We start from the raw sequence: 19,621 nt of genomic DNA, 5'->3' as shown, positions 1-19,621 counted from the left end.
AAGATACCTGGTTACTTTATTCTGTGAAATTTTATAACTCTCGGAAACGCGATCGCTGCAAAATATATAACGCCAATGTTTGCTTAACCGCGCAATATTGCGATTTTTAAATGCTCGCTCAGGTGCGAGAGCTATAACTGAAATGAATATCGGACCCTCCCAGTGGAAGGTTTTCTATTTGAACACCTTGATTCCAATACCCAATTTATAGTTATACACACACCGATAACAGGAAGAATTCGATTCACGGATCGAATAATATTTACTGTTTTACGTTTCGTTTCTTCTTTCAAATCTATCCATCTGAATCTCTTTGTTGAGGAGGAGGTATGTCCTGTTGTAAATTAGTATATATGTACCGGTGTATACAAAAAGCGGTATTTACGTGGATGCGGAATAACGTAGCAATTACTTGCCACAAGAAATTACCGCCGAACTACGTCATAGACAAAAATTCAGACGTATAATGTTTTATACCGAAACCGCACAGATTGTTTGCAGTTAAATATTTGTCTGTTTCAGACGTCAATTTATATTAGTTATATATGATTTAACGAGTACAAAGATTAACTCGCGGGTTTTACCTTGGCATTTCAAAGATTCACCTCAACAACTTGGCTTTGAAGTTTCGTTAATAACCAATTGAAACCGTATTTTAACGATCGTACCTAATTTCAGGCAAAACCGCGATTGGATTGGGTTCTAGAGCAAGCCGGGCGATTAGTTGAAACCCGGCGTGATACACAAGTAAACAAGTGCTTTACAATCCGATGCAACTAACTTCAGTCGTGTAAAATGAGGAAAAATTTGCCAGCAGATCAACCTGGCATCAAATCGGCGTTTGCAAACACGGTAACTGGCGTGAAGGGCACGTTTCAAAATTACGTTGAAATTCACGTTTTCGACACTACTGCGGCCATCTTCCCGGCGTGACTCAATAAACCATCCCGCTGAAAAATAAGTTAAATCAACAGAAATGATTTCATACTTTCAAAGCGAATGTAGTATTTTAATAGATTTCATACCCTTAGATTTTGTCTTTTCAATGAAATGCTAGATATTCCAACAATGATAATTCTTATAATTGTAATTAAGTAGGCCTACGTTGTTAAATACGTAGTAATGTAGATTCCAGAAAGGTCAGGTTTCAACTAGTTTATTTATCAAAGGTTAATGAGTATATATGTCGGCACTATTTCATTTATTTTCACAATGCCAATCGAAGAATCTCGGGTTGAACTTCTGAAGTTGAACGCTCACAAAATCTGGATTGTAGTAGGACAGTCTCGTATACAGATAGATCAAATGTTTTCGGCAATATCTCATAGACGTCATTGATATAGTAGTAATCATTTATCATCACTATCGTAATGTTTTATCTTATTTTATTTTGTCGGTTTATCAGAAAATTTCGCGGTATGCTACAGCTTGACATTTCGCGCGGATTTTTGGGCCTATATCAACATAACAAATATGCCCTCGGTATGCCGGAGATATGAGCCGGTAACGTAATAACCTACGTCTTTCTATAATTACAGAAGATAATAACGTCGATAAAATATAAAGTATGGTTGAAACAGATGCCGTGAAAATCTCAAAACATATTCATATCATATCATTTACCATTAAAACGATGACTCACGCCAATAACAAATCGGGCATCGACCAATCCTGATATTCATAAGTCGTATAGAAGCATTATGAAATCTGACAAACCGATCCTGCAGAGCTCTTTAATCGGAATACAGGGTTTTACTGACATCTCTCTCGTCTGAACGCCGTCTAAATTCCATCGACATGTCTAACATTTCTGCAGAAGTGTCCTCGTTAATTAACAACACCGTAACGTATCTACCATAGAATTCTTGTCGTGTTTTAATTCAATAATACCTGATATTCTCCCAAACCAATGAGATTTTCCGCATACCAAAAATCGGCGTTTATTCTCCGGCAGTGCATCATTAATAAGCCAAATAATATCAACGAGGAGACATCGATACGCTGCTCGATCAGCGGTCCAGGCTTCTTTAAGGAAATCTATGTATAGTATCAGAAATGCATAATTTGTACATATTTTTATCTAATACATAAGCGTAGCTGCCTTTTTACACATTGAATAGTTTTTCTTAAATTCTAGAAACTTCAGATGAGAATAAGAACTTCGTATCTGCAAAATAAAGAACATTATGGAGAGAGAGAGAGTGAAGTTGGGGGATAACGCGTTCAGTGAATAAAAACCAAGAAGGCTCTACTTATTGCATTAACCCCGATGCACTTTTCGCTATTGTTTCTTAAGAAAATCGCAGCAAGAGAACACAAGAAAATATGCGAAGACTTTTGCGGCAAAGTTTCAGAAATGTTCAACAGAAATCAGTTTTACGTTCGTGCTCTGTCATAATATAACGCGTTTGGCAAATGCTCCTCATAAACAAATACAATTCAACGTTTTTTAACCGCTGGATTATTCGTTAGTGTTAAGCTTTGTTTACCCAAAGAAAACTTTACGGCCGTTAGGTTCTTTAGCCCGGTACCATTTCATGTAAACACGCCTTACCTATTAATAAATAACTTATGAGTAAATATAGAAATAACTAAAAACACGACCTTTCTCTTTGTTTCATATACACGTATAGCTGAGTAGTGCCCTGGAGACATAATTTTCATTCATTATTATTTTGCGACCATCGGAAATATTCGCAAAATTTACGATAAAGTTGTCTATAAACTCCAAAACTATGCAACAAATGATTTCATGTTTTGGATTTCATGTTTTTCAGGTACGATATGATAAAGGTTGTGCGTACTTGCATTGTTGATTTACTTTGGCTTTTGAACCATTTTGATGACCGCATAGTAACGGATCATAAAATTCTTGAATTAGACGATAAAATAAAAGTGTTCGAGAATTTGAAATAAAACTCATGAAAATGTTTCGATAGGAGTTCACGTGTGAACAAATATGCAACCTATAGGTCATGTTAGAATTCCGGTGCATTTTTCTCTAAACGTCGGAATTCACAGATATTTACTGAAACATCGATTATTTCTTTCAAGTTTAGCGATTTTGAACGTTCACGCACAGTTGGCCGGGCCCCCCAAGTTTTTAGAACCACCTGAGAATAGCTCGAACCATTTGCGCTTCGTGAATCATTGCTGATGCTGACAGTTAGGGCTTAGACCTGTCGGCAAGCTGTTTTACTGGATAAAAGATCGTGGACTTGATTTATTAGTTTCCTATATCGCCGATTTTTCTCACGTAAAAGGCGTGCCCTTTGTTTTAAATAACAGGGCGAAACAGGTACAACTTTATTCCATGAACGCGTGAAATGTCAGATATGCGAAAGGTAAGCGATTTTGTTTGCATTCGCTCGCGTTCTTCGTTTTGTATTCCCGCCAAGCTCCACGTCTGCATTAGAATAAACATTAATAAGAGACTAACATTCCAAAGCAACTAAGAACACGCCAAGAAGCTGACCTCGTAAAGCCCGAGAAATTCCGGAAACTCACGAAGGCAAATAATAAAGTCATCATCATGTGACGTCACACGGCAGGAAGTGAAAATCTTCTTGTGAGTTCAGTGTGGTTAGTTATTGCTCACGGGATCACTACATCGGTTGTCAGGAGAAAACACGATTCAACTATTTTAAAGATCTTCGCTTATTCGGATTACAATAATCATACGGATTTTATTTTTGGAAAAAAAGTTTGCAATGAAAAAAACATTGTCTACAAAATCTGACTTTTCGTTACGAAAATTAAATTACTGGGAACTTTTCAAATTCTTTGTCAAGAGGAATATATTTCGGTTCAGAAAATCTGCAATTTACTGAGATTCTAGTGAATGTTTTCTTTTGTACAGGTGGACTGAACTGTCCCAATTTTTTAACGAGTGATTGTAGAAATCGGTTAGAAAAGGTAATATAACTGTAACTACCAAGCGTATATCACCGGGGTTTACTTATGTTCTTCAACAGTTTGAAGATAACTCTTTATGTAGAAGAAGTTAGTTTTCTGTCGATCCGTGAGAACGTTACAGGGTAATTCGTGTTCCTGGAGGAATACAAGCCCGCCAGTCTCGCCAGTTTACAACTACCTTATCTCAAAGTGGTTGTACGTTTTACCTGTTGACTTTTTAGTGTTTCATTCCGCGATGGCGACGCCGCCAAGTATAACTGCAGATGAACAGAAAAATGAACGAGAAGCGACAAAAATTCATAGCGATTCATCGCCTTCTCCATCGCGAAAAACAGATGTCGGCCCCGAAATCAGAAATTCGGATAATTCGAGAAGCGTTCCTCTCAGATTAAGAAACCTTCCCGCTTCGTTTTGGCAGGAACCAAACGTTCCAAAATACAGCCAGACAATGACTAGAGCTTCGTGCGGATTACCGTGCTGTAATCAATGTACATTTTACGGGAAAGAACTATTCGATCCGTTGCGTCAAAACTATAGCGGGCATCATCACAGTAGCGCTGTCCAGCCACCCCGGCCTCAAACAGCGCCGATGGAACAAATAGTTACGACAGGATTACCCTCGAATCAAAAACTACAGCTAGAACCGACATTACCGTATGGATATTTGTGGAATTATGCGAACTTATTACCGATCGAACATGTAAAAGGTTTTCCAGGGGCAGTGCCCAGACGCGCGCCATCCAGTCAGTCATTATGGGAACTTTCGTCCGTCAACGAACGACCAAATATCTGGAGACCGATCCCGACAAAAACGTTTTCATCGCGCTATCATCCTTTCGCAGATGTCCGGTAGGGCGAATCATGACCAACTTTTCAGATACTGCTCGCGATACTGTTTTCGATTTGAGATTGTAATTACTATTATTTCCAGTATGTTTCCAGTGGCATAAAAAATGGCATGTAAAATATCATATATATTTTCAAATTAAACTGCATGCATATGGCTAGTACCAGTTTTCACTAACTCGAGTGTCGATTTCCAATCAAGTTTGTTTTTGCAAAATATAATTGAGTGACTTTATTATTTTTCATATTCCAAAAACCTTAATAATTCAATGGTGATGAACATAAGAGATATAAACGCTTTTGTATATATTTCTATATGATTGTACAAAATTGCTTGTGATGCAATTTAGAATCGCGTGTCAATTCAATTTGTGTAGAGATGTTCTAACGAATTTCAAACATAAATACGTATTGTTCATACTATTGGTAAGTTTGTAGGACAAAATTGATTTGTGAATAATAATTTTTGATTGGTTTTTAATGTAACTATTTGTTTTGTATATTCTACTCTTTATTTGTAGTGGTTTCTTTTAGATTGGAGAATTGATGTTAAGAATCCAAATAGATATTTTTGTTTTAGTGTTAGGTAGACTTTATATCCTGTATATAAATTCGGATGGTTATATGATCATGTAATAAATATTTTCATACGTATGTTTACCATAAAGCTGTCCATTTACTAGTCAGATTTTCTTTTTTATCTTCGTACCTTCTATGTTCGACTGTCTGAACCCGAAGTCTGGGACGTTGGATGTCATTTCTGAAGAATATTTGTGAACATTCATTGAACAATGAAGAATGCAAATGTCCCCTGAGGAGATTTGACGAGAGCCCAAATACCGCGTAACAGGATTTGTGGTTTTACAAATAGTTTTGGCGTTTTTTTAATTTGATAGAAATGCTTATGCGGGTTTTTTTCACTTAACTGCGCCGTAATCATACTTGATCTCGGTTGGTTTTATACTTCCAATGTCTGGATAAAGGTATATATGTAATTTCTATCAATGAGAATCCGTCGAAAAAGCTGATAACATTGTGTATTTCTCAAGAGAAATATCGTGTATAAATATCATTGTCAGGTTATCTACAATGATGGATCGGGGGCCAAGCCGTTTAAGAGAACTCGTACAAATCTATGGGAACCGTATCATACAGTACACGGACCAGTTATTCCCACAACAAATGTACCAGTTTACATAACAAAATACGATACGGCAACTATTAGAAAAACGAAAGGGTGAAGCGAATCATGGATAGTTATGATTTCTGCAAATAACTAGGGGAATATTATGCAAACAGCCACCGCATTTCTAGCGGGTTTTGACGGAAATGGAGAATTGTTGAGTCAACACTGGTAACCATGATAAGAGAACGTCGTTGGTTATTTTGTTATAGTTAACTCGTCTAGGAATCCACGCCATGCAAGATTTGCTAGTTAAATAAATATCGAATGCCTTCAAAAATGCATTTATGTAACTAGAGACCGGATTTCGTTCGCGGTGTTTTTTACCCAGCACCATTTCGGTACCTCACCGAACGAACTAAGGATATAATAAGTACACATAGTAGTGCAATCACGTTCAACCGACTTCATGCTAGGGATTAGAATAATTTGTGCATCTTCGTTTTTTTAAAGCCCATATTCTGTCCTTCAGAATCCTCTGGTAAACAAGCTTATAACGAAGTAATAACGATAAAATGCGTTTGAATAATAATAATATCATTATAGTTTTATTCCTAAATGAAAATGACGTTAAGATTTTTATACATGATCTTCACTGAACGACAGCACATAAAAGATCCCAGATCCACAGCTAATTAAGCAGAACAATAATGTTTTCAGTCTAGTTATCTGATCTTCCTCACAGGGATTTAAAGGGTTTTCACGGTCACCACCGATGCTTATTGAATATTCTGGAGTCTATAGCACAAATAGAAATGATGAAAGCCTCTTTATCGTTGCCTCAACGGAGCGGTCTTTTCTTCTTCAGCTTCGGGTTCCTTAGCTATCGAAGCCCAGTCTGGTATTAATCCAGTTTCCTTGTACTTCTCTTTAGTCAGAGAACGTCCTGCAAGGATTTCCAGCGCACCAAATAGAGCTCCTAAGAGTATAAATACGCACACCATAAAAAAGACTGTTATAGGAAGAAAGTGGACTTTTTATTGGTTTTAAACATTCAGCATTTACCTCCGAGCCAAGCGGCGTAGTTCTCCTTTGCTGGAAGTTCATGGAATTTAAACTCTCCGAGAGTCAATTTATTCTTGTATTTCGGCTGCTCAGAAAGACTGATCAACTCGTCCTTTAACCTCGCTTTAAAACCGGGTAACATAGAAGTGCCACCGGTTATAACCAGATTTTCAGCCATATACCGCCGCATGTCGATAGGACACTGAAATTATCATCGAAAATAAATCGATTTGAAGACAAACGATTATTAACGTTCAACTGTTCATTCAACTGTTTAACACTTACCTTTAAGATAGAATCGAGGATAAGAGTTGCAACTGACTTCTCTTCATTATCCTGTTCAAACAACAACTCGCACAAATTCTCTCTGAAAAACCATAAAATAATCAAAAACATCTCATTATCACAATAGAACAAGCTTGTGGTTACGTCAAACTTCAAAGGACCATAAAATTTGATTTCATCATAATTCCTCATAATCTAATGGAACATTGATTTGCTAGAATAGTGTATTTATTGTAAAAAAATTTTGCAATTAAATCATATCAGATCACATCATATCCATTATGAAATCAATCACGAATTTTATAACAATTCGTTATAGACAGGTTAGAGAGTAAGATGTTCCACATAAAAAGATTTCATATTTACCTTATTCTGCCTTCTATAAATAGCATCTTGCCTCCGTCTAATGGATATTTTACACCTGGTGGTGGAGGCGGTAACTATAAATGTAAGATGTACTTTAAAATCAGACACATGATACAAACTGTTATCCATTGAAGCAATCCGCCATAATACTGACCTCGGATTTGTCACCTTCTTTAAATCCGTGCGCTTTCAATGCATTATCTTGTATTAATTTGGCACGTTCTAACTTAGTGACAAAACAACAACGAACTAGAAACAAATCAAATAAAACATTCACAAAATGGACATTTCTGAAATCTACACTGAAATGCTCTCAATCATTATACGTTGTACACACCTTTGATATCTTCTAACACCTTTTCACTAAGAGAACCTGGAATGAGAGAATTGTGAATTCAAATATCTATGAAAAGTTTTACTTGTATCAAATATTATGGCCAATGTTTTTGCTGTGATACTTACTAACAGCGGATGACAAAGGTTTCTCTGAATCCTGATCCGTTGTCACTGTAGCTGTTTCTAGTAATATCTTCTCCAATCGACTGAAAAATCATTGGACCATTTCAAATCTAAAAGTCTCTTTCTGTACTTTTAAAATATCTCTTTAAAAGTGAAAATATGTTAAAATCACCTGTGTAATGCCTCTCCGCCTAGTGGCACAGATTCCCAGGCTTTCAGAACAGGGATTCCTTCATATATCTATGAAATCTCAGTTAAAGACAATAGAAAACTAGTTGATATGATATATGATGTGATGATTCGTTCAACGTTCGAAATTGCATATATTGTAAAAGGATACAGGTATGACTAGTGTTTCAGAGTAACCAAGATCCATAACTAATCCTGATGAATTACCAAGCGTAAATAATGACAGCTGATGATGGGGAGCAAACAAAACCGAAGGAACCTGAAATATATATTTATATTATACTAAAAGAAATAGTCCCATCTATTTCCAATTACTGAATCTGTAAACTTACCTCGTAGTGCTTGAAAAGAACCCTGGCTAATGTGTCACGGAAATAAGCAGGTGCAAGCAATGATTCACAAATCACTACCCTTCTGTCCTTTGGATTCACAAGTAAATGCCTAAATAAAAACCAATGTAAAATAAATTTCTCAAATGTTCTAAGCTAGCCTATAGGCCTATGTATTAGTGAGTAACTACCTGAAGTACAGTTTGTGTAGAAAGTTTTTTAACAGTTCAAACAATTCATCTGGATTTGTTGATTTACAGAAATTCACCTCCTGGAATAATATCATTTTTTTCATAATTATCAAAAGAAGCACCGATGATATTCTTGAACATGAAGTATTGACAAGATTAGATGATAGGCCTAAACCAACAAATCAACAACAAACAACAATGTAGGCTATATATGGCATAAGGCATATATTGTGTATTATTTTCTTACCTGGCCTGATCTGTTTTTTATTTTGGTTTGGATTATACATCTGGGCGCAATTTCTCCTGCAAATCCACACCTACAAATAAAATCGTGATATTCAAGGCCAATAGAACAAAAATGTTTTAATAGGTATGTCGGTTTCTTTTGGTACTTAGTACAACTACGATTTAAATATCGATATATTTACTTGGTATAAGCGGCACCGATATCCAAAATGACGGCTGTTTTTTCAGAAGTGAATCCAATACCCTCAAATAAAGGCATTATTGATGTTTTATCCCACGATAGACGCTTTTTATTACGGATTCTCTTCAGGAATTGTCATCAGTAATTTTCTCTTCCGGGTCCACGATTCGGTAGCTACGAGCATTATGTTTGTCGCGCAGTTTTGACAGATATCGAAAGCTGGAAATTCCGCATAAAATACAATTTTTATCATATCTAAAGCAACGATCAGCACGTTATGGGATAAATACAGTTAGAAAGAACGTTTGAAAGTATAAAAATGGCATCAGTAAAAGTTGCTGTGCGGGTTAGACCGATTAATGAGAGGTATTAATGCGTAATTCACTGTTGTGGAGAAATATACTCACTTGCCATAGGTGCCTGTAGCATAACATATAGCTGTCAAACTAACGTCGGGGGTTCAGAAACACTCGGCATCCATTGAAAAACCTAATAAAACATCCTTTTAGCTTCGATTTGATGGGACTGGTAATATATGAGCCATTTGCCTTCAAAATATTCGTTGGATCAATATCCTTAAAAAGTTTCTTTTCGTTACCTTCTTCATTATTTTGGATTCTATTCGAACAACTTAATTGAAATGTCATTGTGATTTTTCTTTTAGGGAGAAAAGGATGGAGAGTGACATTATTATCAGTATGAATGCGAAAACAACAACTATTACAAATACAAAGGTAAATCTAATGAATGTCTGTTGGAATTGTATTTCTGTATGTAAGGATTAACAGATTCTAACGACATGAGATTTTTGTAATTTTAGCTGCCGGTTTCGCTAGGACAAACAGTGGGAGATGTCGGCAGGGAAAGAGAGAAAAAATTTACATTCGATTTTTCATACTGCACGATGGACCGAACAGATAAGAATTATGCGTCACAAGAACAGGTATTGTTGGTTAATCCAACTGGTTTTCAAACTATCTGATCCAAGCGTCATGATACATCAATAATGCTCTGTAATTCAATCATAGGTCTTCAATGATATTGGTAAAGATGTGATAAATTTTGCGTATGATGGTTACAATGCGTGTATATTCGCTTATGGACAGACTGGATCTGGAAAAACTTATACAATGATGGGAACAGAGGTAACGCTACCAATTTCATTACTGTAGATTATCAGCCACATTTAACCAGTACTTAATATGATACTCTCTCTCTCTTATATAGGCTGATGAAGGACTGATTCCAAGAATTTGCCATGTAAGATTTTATAGTGTCCTTAGATTTATCGGATAACGTATTTCTTAATCCAATGTGTGGTTTTCTTATTGATTCTTTTTCATTTAAGGGTTTATTTTCAAAAATGGTTTCTCGTGATATGGATGAAGTCACGTACAGAGTGGAAGTTAGGTATACAATAGAATTCCGATTCTAGAAATACCGGTTGTATGAATAATGAATGTATTACGATATATTATAAATATTTCATCATTACGTAGTTATCTAGAGATTTACAATGAAAAAGTTCGAGATTTGCTTTGTCCAGCGAAAGATAACGCTGAACTTCATACACTCAGAGTGCGCGAACATCCTAAGTATGGACCGTACGTCCAAGGTATGTCTTGAAAAATCAATAGCTTTCTACAATCATGATTGTGAATTAATTAGATCTTTTATTTTTGGTAACTTTCAGAATTGTCAAACCACATTGTTGCAAATTATAGCGATGTAAAGGAACTCATGGATAAAGGGAATGTGCAGAGGTAGAATATGAGCTATATAGAACATGAACTACGCTTTTGATAAACAATGGAACTTGAATTTTCTATGAATTATGTTATTGTATTTAATATAGGACTACAGCGAGTACAAACATGAATGATACAAGCAGTCGTTCCCATGCGATATTTACAATCAAATTCACTCAGGTAAATTAAGAATAAAAACAGATTTGTTAATATGAATTTTTATTCACATTTGTCCACCTGAAACTTTGAATGTCATTTCAGGCCAAGTTTAATAAAAATATGCCGAGTGAAATGACCAGTAAGATCAACTTGGTCGATTTAGCAGGAAGGTAAGTTAAGGTTTGATACTATTACTGGGATAAGATGTAGGTATATAAGATACTGCGATATATATCTAAAACTGTTTGCTTCAGTGAGCGAGCAGATGCAACTGGTGCTACTGGACAGAGATTAAAAGAAGGTGCTAGCATTAACAAATCGTTAGTAACATTAGGAAATGTTATATCACTGTTAGGTAAGAATAAACCAGAACCCAGCTTCAATGCTAATGATAGTCGTATGCATTACATTTTGTGATGATGTTTAATTGAAGCTGATATGAGTGAAAAGAAAGGAAGGCAAGCATATATACCATACAGAGACTCTGTACTTACGTGGCTGTTAAAAGATAGTCTTGGAGGAAATGCGAAAACAATCATGGTAGCAAGTAAGTTAATTTCAATGTCTGGCCAATAAATGATTTAGTATAGTCTACTAAAAACTGAAAAAGATGAATTCTATTATTATTTTGTAGCTATATCTCCTGCTGATGTGAATTATGCCGAATCTTTGAGTACGTTACGTTATGCAAATAGAGCTAAGGACATAATCAACAAACCTACAGTTAATGAGGTATTAAGACTAGTACTGCTAAACAAACATGTAATATGTAACTAGCAAATTTGAAATAGTACCTATTATTTGATTCCAGGATCCTAATGTGAAACTTATACGTGAGCTAAGAGCTGAAATAGATAGATTGAAAGCTTTGCTGGGTGGAAATATCGTGAGTACGGAATTTCGGGAGATAGTATTGAATAGATATTGTACCTGCCATAAGAAGAAGTAAAAATTCTGATTTCTTGCAGGATAAAATGACTTCACCAAAAGTCCAGGAAAGACTTCACGAGAATGAAGCCAGGGTGTGTATACCTTATGTACAAACTTAAACCACTTATTGAGTTATCATGTTGAGCCAGTTTCAAATGAAACCACAAATTTTCTATTTAGATCAAAGTTTTGACCGATGAATGGACCGGGAAATGGAAGGAAGCACATCATATTTTAAGGGTAAGATTAACTTAAAAACTGTTTTTCAGTCTCTGTATTCCATGTTCAATTATTGTGGTTTTCAGGAGCAAAGAATGGAGTTACGCAAAGAAGGACTCGGAGTCATCCTCGATTCGGAGTTACCTCATTTGATCGGAATTGATGATGACATACTAAGCACTGGAATCATGTTATACCATTTGAAGGAAGGCAAGACAACTATTGGAACTGGTGAAGCCGAATTAGAGCAGAATATTGGTGAGCCTTTCGATTGGTGAACATAAGTACTGTGTAAATAAAGCTGCCATTGAAAAGTCCTGTATATTTTTAGTTTTGGCCGGTTTGGAATTGAAAAGTGAACATTGCGTGATAGAAAATGACAATGGTGTAGTTACACTGTATCCGTTAAGTCCGATGTGTATGGTAAACGGAGCTTATGTACGAGATCAAGTTCAATTGAAGCAAGGAGCCGTTATACTTCTCGGGAAAACAAACATGTTTCGATTCAACAATCCTGCCGAGGCCCAACAATTACGAAAAGATCGTGAGACTGGAGTAAGAAAATAATACGTATTTACAGATAACCATTGATAAAACACTATATCTGAGTTGTGATGATCTATAATCAGAGAATCTCGCAATAATAACGAAAAAAGAATATTAAGTCTGAAAATGGTTCCTTGAGCTAGTATAGTTTCGACTATATTTTTGGACTTATAATGTTTTTTCGTTATGACTGTTCGATTCTGTACGTATTAACATATTTACAGAATTTTGACTCTGCTATAATACATCTTCATTGTTTGTAATTTCAGTCAAATGCTAATTTGAGTCGAACATCGTTTCTAAGTCAATCAATTTCTGATATAGCTAGATCCACTGATAATCTGTCAGCATGGTTAGTTTTGATACTTGTTATTTCAAGAGACTCTTCGTTTATTTTACTAACTACTTGCGTTTAAACTACCGACATTTTTGTCTATTTGATTACATTTCAGTTGGGAAATGGAAGACCGTAATACAAAACAACTTGAAGAACTTGAAGAGAAAAGGTACGAGAAACTTGATTTGATATTGTATGTACCGGTATGTATGGTGTGATATATATCATAATATCATGATAATTTTACATTATTCTTTTGACAGGGACTCATCTCATTATGTAGAAGTTTACTATACCATGACTATGTCGGTGAAGCTCAGATATATGTCGCCTTTATCGCTATTTAATTTTTCATATATTTTTGTGAGGGAAAATTTTTTGGAATTCGCTCTTTCATTGTCTTTTTCCAATGTTTTATGGTGGTTTTCTTAATCTGTCTGTAATTCAACGGAGTAATCTAATGCACACCTGCCCGAACAACTCTATTATACTGGTAAGACCAAAATATTTATTGCCTTTTTCCTAATTCAGGAGACAAATAGAAGAATTGGAAGATAAATTCCGACAAGCTGAAGAGGCTCGTTTGTTGGAACAGAAAGAAAAAGAAGATGAATTAGAAGCCAAACGTCTGTTCTTAGACAAGTTAAAACTAGATGCAGAACGAACCAAAAATGAAGTTCAACGGGTTGGTCTACATCGAACAGTTTGGTACATTACCTCAAAAAGATTTTCGATAATTCTGGGTTTTTACATTTCAGCTTCAAGAAAATTTGAGGCGTAAGAGCATTGACATGGAAAAACAGATACAAGAGCACCAAATTGAGAAAGAAAGATTACGAGAGGAAAAACTAGAAATCAACAAAGAAAAAGAATTGAAACATATTGAAAACGAGCAAAATGTCATCGAAAAATTGAAAGAAGAGTTGTGTATAGCTCAAAGACTCGCAAACGGTGAAAATATAGAAATTACTGATGACTTTTCATCACCAAATACTGAACTTTATGTTGAAAAACATAAGTTATTGGAACGGGAGAAAAAACTTCATCAGTATGTGACTGATAGAGAGAAACAACTTACAGAACGTAAAGACAAATGTAAAAAGAATATCGAAGAAGAAAGACAAAAACTAACTGAAGCTGGAGAAGAATTAGCAAAAAGACAAAAGGAAGTAAAAAACAAGCTCGAGTTGGTCGAGACCGATGAGCAACGTAAAATATTGGAACAAGAATGGGCTGAATTGGATCAAATTGAAGAGGAATTGAAGGAATTTGAATTAACCCTTGACTCGAAACAAAGCGAAGAAGAAGCTGAGATAGGAAGAGAATCACAAGAATTAAAAGAGTACTCACAAAATGAAGCAGCACTTCTCGATGAAAATAAGAAACTGGTAGCTAATCGAGAAAATGAAAATATTACTGTGATACGTCAGGATATAGAAAATCGATATCGCAATGTCGAGAAAATGGAACGTACAATTGAAGAGTTGAATAATAGTATATTGGCTGCAGTAGCTGCAGAATCTGAATATATTCAAAAGTAAGATAAATTTCATTTGAATGAGGTTTTCAATTGTCTTATAAATGATCGTGCATAAGTTACAAAACCATAAAATACCATATTCAACATGCACAGTTATTTGATTGATAGAATTGATATTGACATTGAATACAAAGAAAGTGAAACCGATGAATCAATTGGTATCTCTGAATCGGATGAAGATTATTTGGCTGATGAAAGTGGTGATGCAGAAAAAGAGATTGACGAAATAGCTGAGGAAATGATCAAGTAAGCATTCGCCTATAACATGAGAAATATGCCTTACCAGTCAATTTATGAATTTTGCTTTTGTGGAATGCGATTTTAGGTTGGCAGAAGAAAAGAAACAGGAAATAGAAATCGAAGAAGGTACGATGTGGTATTATGAAAATTTCATTGAATTTTTGTACAAGTCATGTTTGGACATGGGCCGATAACATGAGTTTCGAAATCGCTTTTTAGATTCGCAGAAATTAGAGAGAAAGGAGACTGATCTAGAGAAACTTCAAGCTAAAATCAAGGTCTGTATTTTTCGCTTTCTGTGAAATGGTAGTTACTTTTAGCGATACTCAGGTTTTACTGTATGCTTTTATTTGTGATTGAATCCCAGGAAATGGAAGAATGCAAGCAACAATTTGTGCAAGGCGAGGAAGAACTGGAGGAGAAGAGGAGAGCATTCGAGGATGAAAGACAAAGAGAACAAGAGCGCATTGAATTAGAGAAATATAAACTGCAGGAAATGGAAAACGAAGAAAGGTACTAAAGATAATTGACTAGTTGTACGAATTTTGGATTGAGTAATATTTTACTGTGATATGTAGTGCCCTAGTATTTGTACTTTAGAATAAATGCCCTCGTTGAACAAGAAGTAAAGCAGCGTTTATTCGAGGAGAAAGTCCAGCGCGAAAAACAGCGACGAATGGAACGCGAAAAAGAACGAAAAGAAAGAGAAGACGAAATGACAAAAATGAAACGACAGCATGATAGAGAAATGCAACAGTTGAGACAGCAATATGAGTCTAGATTGAATGTTGAGCAATCATCTCCAGCCAGGTATTCATTGTATAATCTTCCTTCAATATGATGTGCATACATTTGTCATTTGTCGTTTTGAATATGAATTGAGTTTGATTGTATATTTTAGACTGTCGCCTAATATTTTTAACCATAACGGTCCACAGACAATTGCTAATCCTTATGCAAGTCACATGGTAAGTTTATAATGATAGAATCCTGTGATTCTTCAGTTTCATTCTTGTCATGCACGTAAATTTCTTTATATTTTTTCTAGAGTCCAGAAGCAAATACGAACAGAGAAAAAATTCGTCAGAAATATGAAGTTTGTGAACTATCATTCAAATATTGTCAAGAAAATAAATTTGATTTCTAGGCCTTCATCTTCATTTTCTCTTTTTAGGATAATGACCGACCTCACTTCCATCCCTCACCTACTAGGTTGACAGCCTCTGAAGCTATTCAGATGATCATCCCTACCTTTACATTGAGAGGTTATGGCATAGATGCACATTATGAGTTTGAAGTGAAGGTATGCACTTATCAATGTTAGAGAGTGGTGAAGATCATTGATTCTATATAATAGACAATAGATATGTTGTGTTCTCCCTTTACAGATCACAGTTAATGAAGATACTTGGTCCATATTCCGAAGGTACAGCAAATTTAGAGAACTACATGCCAGATTAAAACACCTTTATCCCGATGTAAGTCCATCATTGATATTTTGATGATGTTTCTTTACAAATGTTCCATGTTGAGAGTAAATGATATGCAAGTATTGATGTTGGCAATTTCAGGTTACTGCTTTAGCATTCCCTCCAAAACGTTTCTTTGGAAACCGTTCAGAAAAAATTGTAGCAGAAAGGCGAGGACAGCTCGAGGTATGGAACTGATCAATCACTTATACCTTTTGAAGAAAAGATGTTTTATTTATTGCTGTTTTTTTAATCTAAATCCTTTGTAGAGCTACTTACGGAATATAATCGAAATCTGTGCACGGCATCCATGTTGTCCTCTCCATCCAAACAAAAACAAAGCCATCACAAAACATGTTCTCGTCGAGTTTTCGCAGTTCTTTAAAAAAGGTGTGTTTGAGTCTTCCAAGCATACAACTGGATAGAGATCCGCGACGCCATCGTTGATTCTGCCAGATTTTATCTTCTGGGAGTGTGAGCCAGCCTAAAAACATTACATTGTTTGAGTGTGTTGCAATTGCATTTTAATATGAGGTGGCTGTAAGATATTTTCCTGAGAAGTGAGAATTTTAACAACATTCCATGATATTGATTTTATGGTTGTTATCCTTTGAATGAAGCACATTTTAAAAGCTGCTAATGTTGTTTATTGAAGAATCTTGAGAAGTTTAATTGTTTTGTCTCCATTACCTCGTTCTATTGTCATTCGATGACTCACTTTTATGGATTATGTTTAAGCGATTCATATTTTAATTCACTGATATTTTATAAATTGATATTGTGGTAGAACATTTAGGAATATATCAAATGCATTTGCTTATTGAGTATCAAATAGTGTTAGAGATATGTCAATGTTTTATAAAAAATGATCATGTTTTTAAAAACGAGATACCGGTATGATGAGTTCTTTTCACAGAAATCAAGTTATGTACATAGACGTTGAACATAGCCAGGCCCTTCACTTCTTGAGTAAGAAGTTAGGACATACTCGTTCCCAGATTCACAAAATTTACCATCTAGCAATCGTGTCATCATTATGCTCCTTTTTTCGTATCTCTGACAGATAAACCACACACCCCATTCATGGATTGTCAAATTACCTAAGAGGTTTAAAACCCACTATATTCAAAATTCTGGAACGTGGATGCGTCATGGTAAAGTGGAGGGCTAATAGAACATACAATCTTCATGTGTAATCATGTCTTCATCGAGACACATTTTACCACCTTCGAATTCATCTTTTCTTGTAAAATATGTAATGAATGGCATGTCTACTTCTGTCCGCCTCTTGATCCGTCTTTTGTAGAGCTCAAATAGTTGTCTGTGATACTAATATGTACTTGTAAAGAGGCATAAGAAATTTATTTGTTTACGCGTGTCATAACAGCATGAAATAATATTCACCTGACTTGCCATCTATAATAAATGTCTTGGCTACACAAGCGCTTTGTAGTCTCTTTCTAATAATGCTGTGCAATAATAATATAAATGGATATTCAAAAAAGTTATCTTATTCCATTTGATTTGTTTTGATTATGGATATTCGAGGATTCAATAGCGAAGGAATCGGCTTCATCGAAGCAACATCCGACCTTGGAGCTCCAAGATCGAACTAAACGTAACAGTTGCCTCGGTGTCTCAGTGGGATGAAGGCGTGATGCTGATTGTATTCACTATCGGTGCTGAGCGACATGTAAGTTCCAGTCAGGCTGGCTGCAGTGTGTGGGCAACGTCCTTGAGGTTAATGAACAATCCATAAATCAAGATGTAAACGAATTTAATGCAAAAACAAAAACATGGTTTCTAATAGTAAGGCATAGTATTGGTAAGAACTTTTAGCGCGGAAAAAGGTAGCACTTTTTTAATGAATTGCCTCCATGATAAACTTAACTGCTTTATCACCATTGATACGATACTATACATGTTGTAATGATAATGTGAAGAGAATCCCACAATAATAACGATAAAATAAAGTGCAAAAACGTTTCTTTGAGATAGTAATTGATTTGACATTTCAACTATATCCAAATAGTTATCATCAGGAAACCTCCAGTATTCCTGATATCAGGATACACTTGAAACAATTTTTGTAATAAGTAACAAACACAAACACAAATCAGGGCCTTGTTTTTCCAAAAAGTGGCACTTAAGTATAGACTTGCTATAAACCATGAAACGAAGCGAATAATATGATATCATAATCCTTCGTATTTAATTCGTATACAATCTTAATCACACAAATAAATCTCAAACAAATGTCGTAGCTAACGAGAGTATTTTAGTGAAATCGCCCTTCATCGAACGAAGCATCGAAGGTAGAGGAACTGTTACACGTGTACCAGTCGGGGTTCCATTGTCCTCGATTAGTACGATATTGTTCGAATCAAATCGCGGAACCATCGCTCGTTGTTTCTGTTTACATCCGACGATGTATCCGCGTTTCTTTTGTCCTTGAATAGCGACTAAAACCTTATCACCGATCGTTCCGACGCCGGTTTTATTATAAACGTGAATCACGTAGGCAGGTTTGCCAGAAATAGCGGCTGCTTTGCCGATCGCGCTGTTGTCCACTACACGAACTCTTGTTAATTTGATCAGGTGCTGATTGACACTAGTCGTGCTGCAAGAAATGAAATACAATAATCATGAAGAACGCTAAAGAAAATTATAAAACAAAAAGGAAGAATTAAACTTTTTAAGTTTGGTACGGTACCTGAAATTTTTAAAGACTTGTGAAAAGAGGCTGACGCCACTTCTTCGGTTTTGAAACAGCCGATTCATTCTCGGCCTCAAAATCTGAAAGTTGAATGAACTGAATGAATGAATCGAATGAAATGAAATGATTGCCTGTTTTTTTCTTGTTGGCAGCCATGGCAAGAGAGGGAAATAAATAGGCCTAGCCAAATTGTAAGCCTGCGCCGCGGTATTATATGCATTATTGTAAAATTTTAGAGTTCAATAAAGTTTAAGTTCTATGCCCAGTTAAGACTTCACAATACCCGTATACCATTTAAGCAATGGCCGTAATGTTTTATGTACAAACCTGGTGAAAACTTAATGTTCTTATCGTAATGTTTTAGATAGCGGCCAGCTAATAATCGACTGAAGCACCACCTGGTGTCGAACTAAACCATTAATAATCAATTCAATTCCATTTTGTTTACTGAGTGTTCAGAATTTTTTTGTTAACAGCAGTTTTTGGTCAGAATCCAATCAGAGCCATAGCCTATTCAACAAG

The 19,621-nt window shown here is 35.6% G+C and overlaps 3 protein-coding genes across 3 annotated transcripts; 1 reads left to right on the top strand and 2 right to left on the bottom strand.

Moving 5' to 3' along the window:
• Window positions 1–6,485: 6,485 nt before the first annotated feature.
• Window positions 6,486–9,389, bottom strand: LOC141898148 (actin-related protein 10-like). The gene is made up of 13 exons (XM_074783988.1): window positions 9,197–9,389; window positions 9,016–9,085; window positions 8,769–8,848; window positions 8,581–8,689; window positions 8,400–8,507; window positions 8,232–8,299; window positions 8,063–8,142; window positions 7,938–7,973; window positions 7,755–7,849; window positions 7,601–7,674; window positions 7,235–7,316; window positions 6,950–7,151; window positions 6,486–6,863 (listed from the first exon to the last, which is right to left on the bottom strand). The coding sequence occupies exons 1-13, from the start codon at window positions 9,271–9,273 to the stop codon at window positions 6,715–6,717; spliced, it is 1,230 nt and encodes a 409-aa protein (XP_074640089.1). The 5' UTR covers window positions 9,274–9,389; the 3' UTR covers window positions 6,486–6,714.
• LOC141898147 (kinesin-like protein KIF16B) lies at window positions 9,324–17,871 on the top strand. The gene is made up of 33 exons (XM_074783987.1): window positions 9,324–9,561; window positions 9,860–9,929; window positions 10,016–10,138; window positions 10,224–10,340; window positions 10,423–10,455; window positions 10,544–10,605; window positions 10,695–10,810; window positions 10,889–10,958; window positions 11,051–11,123; window positions 11,205–11,272; window positions 11,357–11,457; window positions 11,536–11,649; window positions 11,737–11,834; window positions 11,914–11,988; window positions 12,071–12,124; window positions 12,213–12,272; window positions 12,338–12,509; window positions 12,583–12,806; window positions 13,067–13,149; window positions 13,250–13,303; window positions 13,666–13,819; window positions 13,893–14,671; window positions 14,783–14,920; window positions 15,000–15,040; window positions 15,134–15,192; window positions 15,282–15,427; window positions 15,515–15,724; window positions 15,816–15,882; window positions 15,963–16,010; window positions 16,089–16,217; window positions 16,303–16,392; window positions 16,486–16,569; window positions 16,653–17,871. The coding sequence occupies exons 1-33, from the start codon at window positions 9,515–9,517 to the stop codon at window positions 16,806–16,808; spliced, it is 3,915 nt and encodes a 1,304-aa protein (XP_074640088.1). The 5' UTR covers window positions 9,324–9,514; the 3' UTR covers window positions 16,809–17,871.
• Window positions 17,872–18,216: 345 nt separating this feature from the next.
• LOC141914803 (large ribosomal subunit protein uL14m-like) lies at window positions 18,217–19,566 on the bottom strand. Its single transcript, XM_074806110.1, has 3 exons — window positions 19,427–19,566; window positions 19,097–19,179; window positions 18,217–19,003 (listed from the first exon to the last, which is right to left on the bottom strand). Exons 2-3 carry the CDS (start codon window positions 19,162–19,164, stop codon window positions 18,631–18,633), a joined length of 441 nt encoding a protein of 146 aa, XP_074662211.1. The 5' UTR covers window positions 19,165–19,179; window positions 19,427–19,566; the 3' UTR covers window positions 18,217–18,630.
• Between the last annotated feature and the right edge of the window lie 55 nt (window positions 19,567–19,621).

This window comes from Tubulanus polymorphus, chromosome 1 (genome assembly GCF_964204645.1).
Source record: "Tubulanus polymorphus chromosome 1, tnTubPoly1.2, whole genome shotgun sequence".
Classification (NCBI taxonomy): domain Eukaryota; kingdom Metazoa; phylum Nemertea; class Palaeonemertea; order Tubulaniformes; family Tubulanidae; genus Tubulanus; species Tubulanus polymorphus.
Note: the sequence above shows the minus strand (reverse complement) of the source record. Positions and strands in the feature narration are given on the sequence as shown.

What these genes read in the sequence shown, in the direction of transcription:
- LOC141914803 (XM_074806110.1), bottom strand. Translation starts at nt 19,164, where the DNA reads ATGAATCGGCTGTTTCAAAACCGAAGAAGTGGCGTCAGCCTCTTTTCA. An exon ending in CAAGTCTTTAAAAATTTCAG is followed by an intron (nt 19,004 to 19,096) that starts GTACCGTACCAA and finishes CATTTCTTGCAG; the next exon opens with CACGACTAGTGTCAATCAGC.
- LOC141898147 (XM_074783987.1), top strand. Translation starts at nt 9,515, where the DNA reads ATGGCATCAGTAAAAGTTGCTGTGCGGGTTAGACCGATTAATGAGAG. An exon ending in AAATGTTATATCACTGTTAG is followed by an intron (nt 11,458 to 11,535) that starts GTAAGAATAAAC and finishes GTTTAATTGAAG; the next exon opens with CTGATATGAGTGAAAAGAAA. An exon ending in TAAAACACCTTTATCCCGAT is followed by an intron (nt 16,393 to 16,485) that starts GTAAGTCCATCA and finishes TGGCAATTTCAG; the next exon opens with GTTACTGCTTTAGCATTCCC.
- LOC141898148 (XM_074783988.1), bottom strand. Translation starts at nt 9,273, where the DNA reads ATGCCTTTATTTGAGGGTATTGGATTCACTTCTGAAAAAACAGCCGTC. An exon ending in TTCTTTTCAAGCACTACGAG is followed by an intron (nt 8,508 to 8,580) that starts GTAAGTTTACAG and finishes TATATATTTCAG; the next exon opens with GTTCCTTCGGTTTTGTTTGC. An exon ending in TTTATAGAAGGCAGAATAAG is followed by an intron (nt 7,317 to 7,600) that starts GTAAATATGAAA and finishes ATGGTTTTTCAG; the next exon opens with AGAGAATTTGTGCGAGTTGT.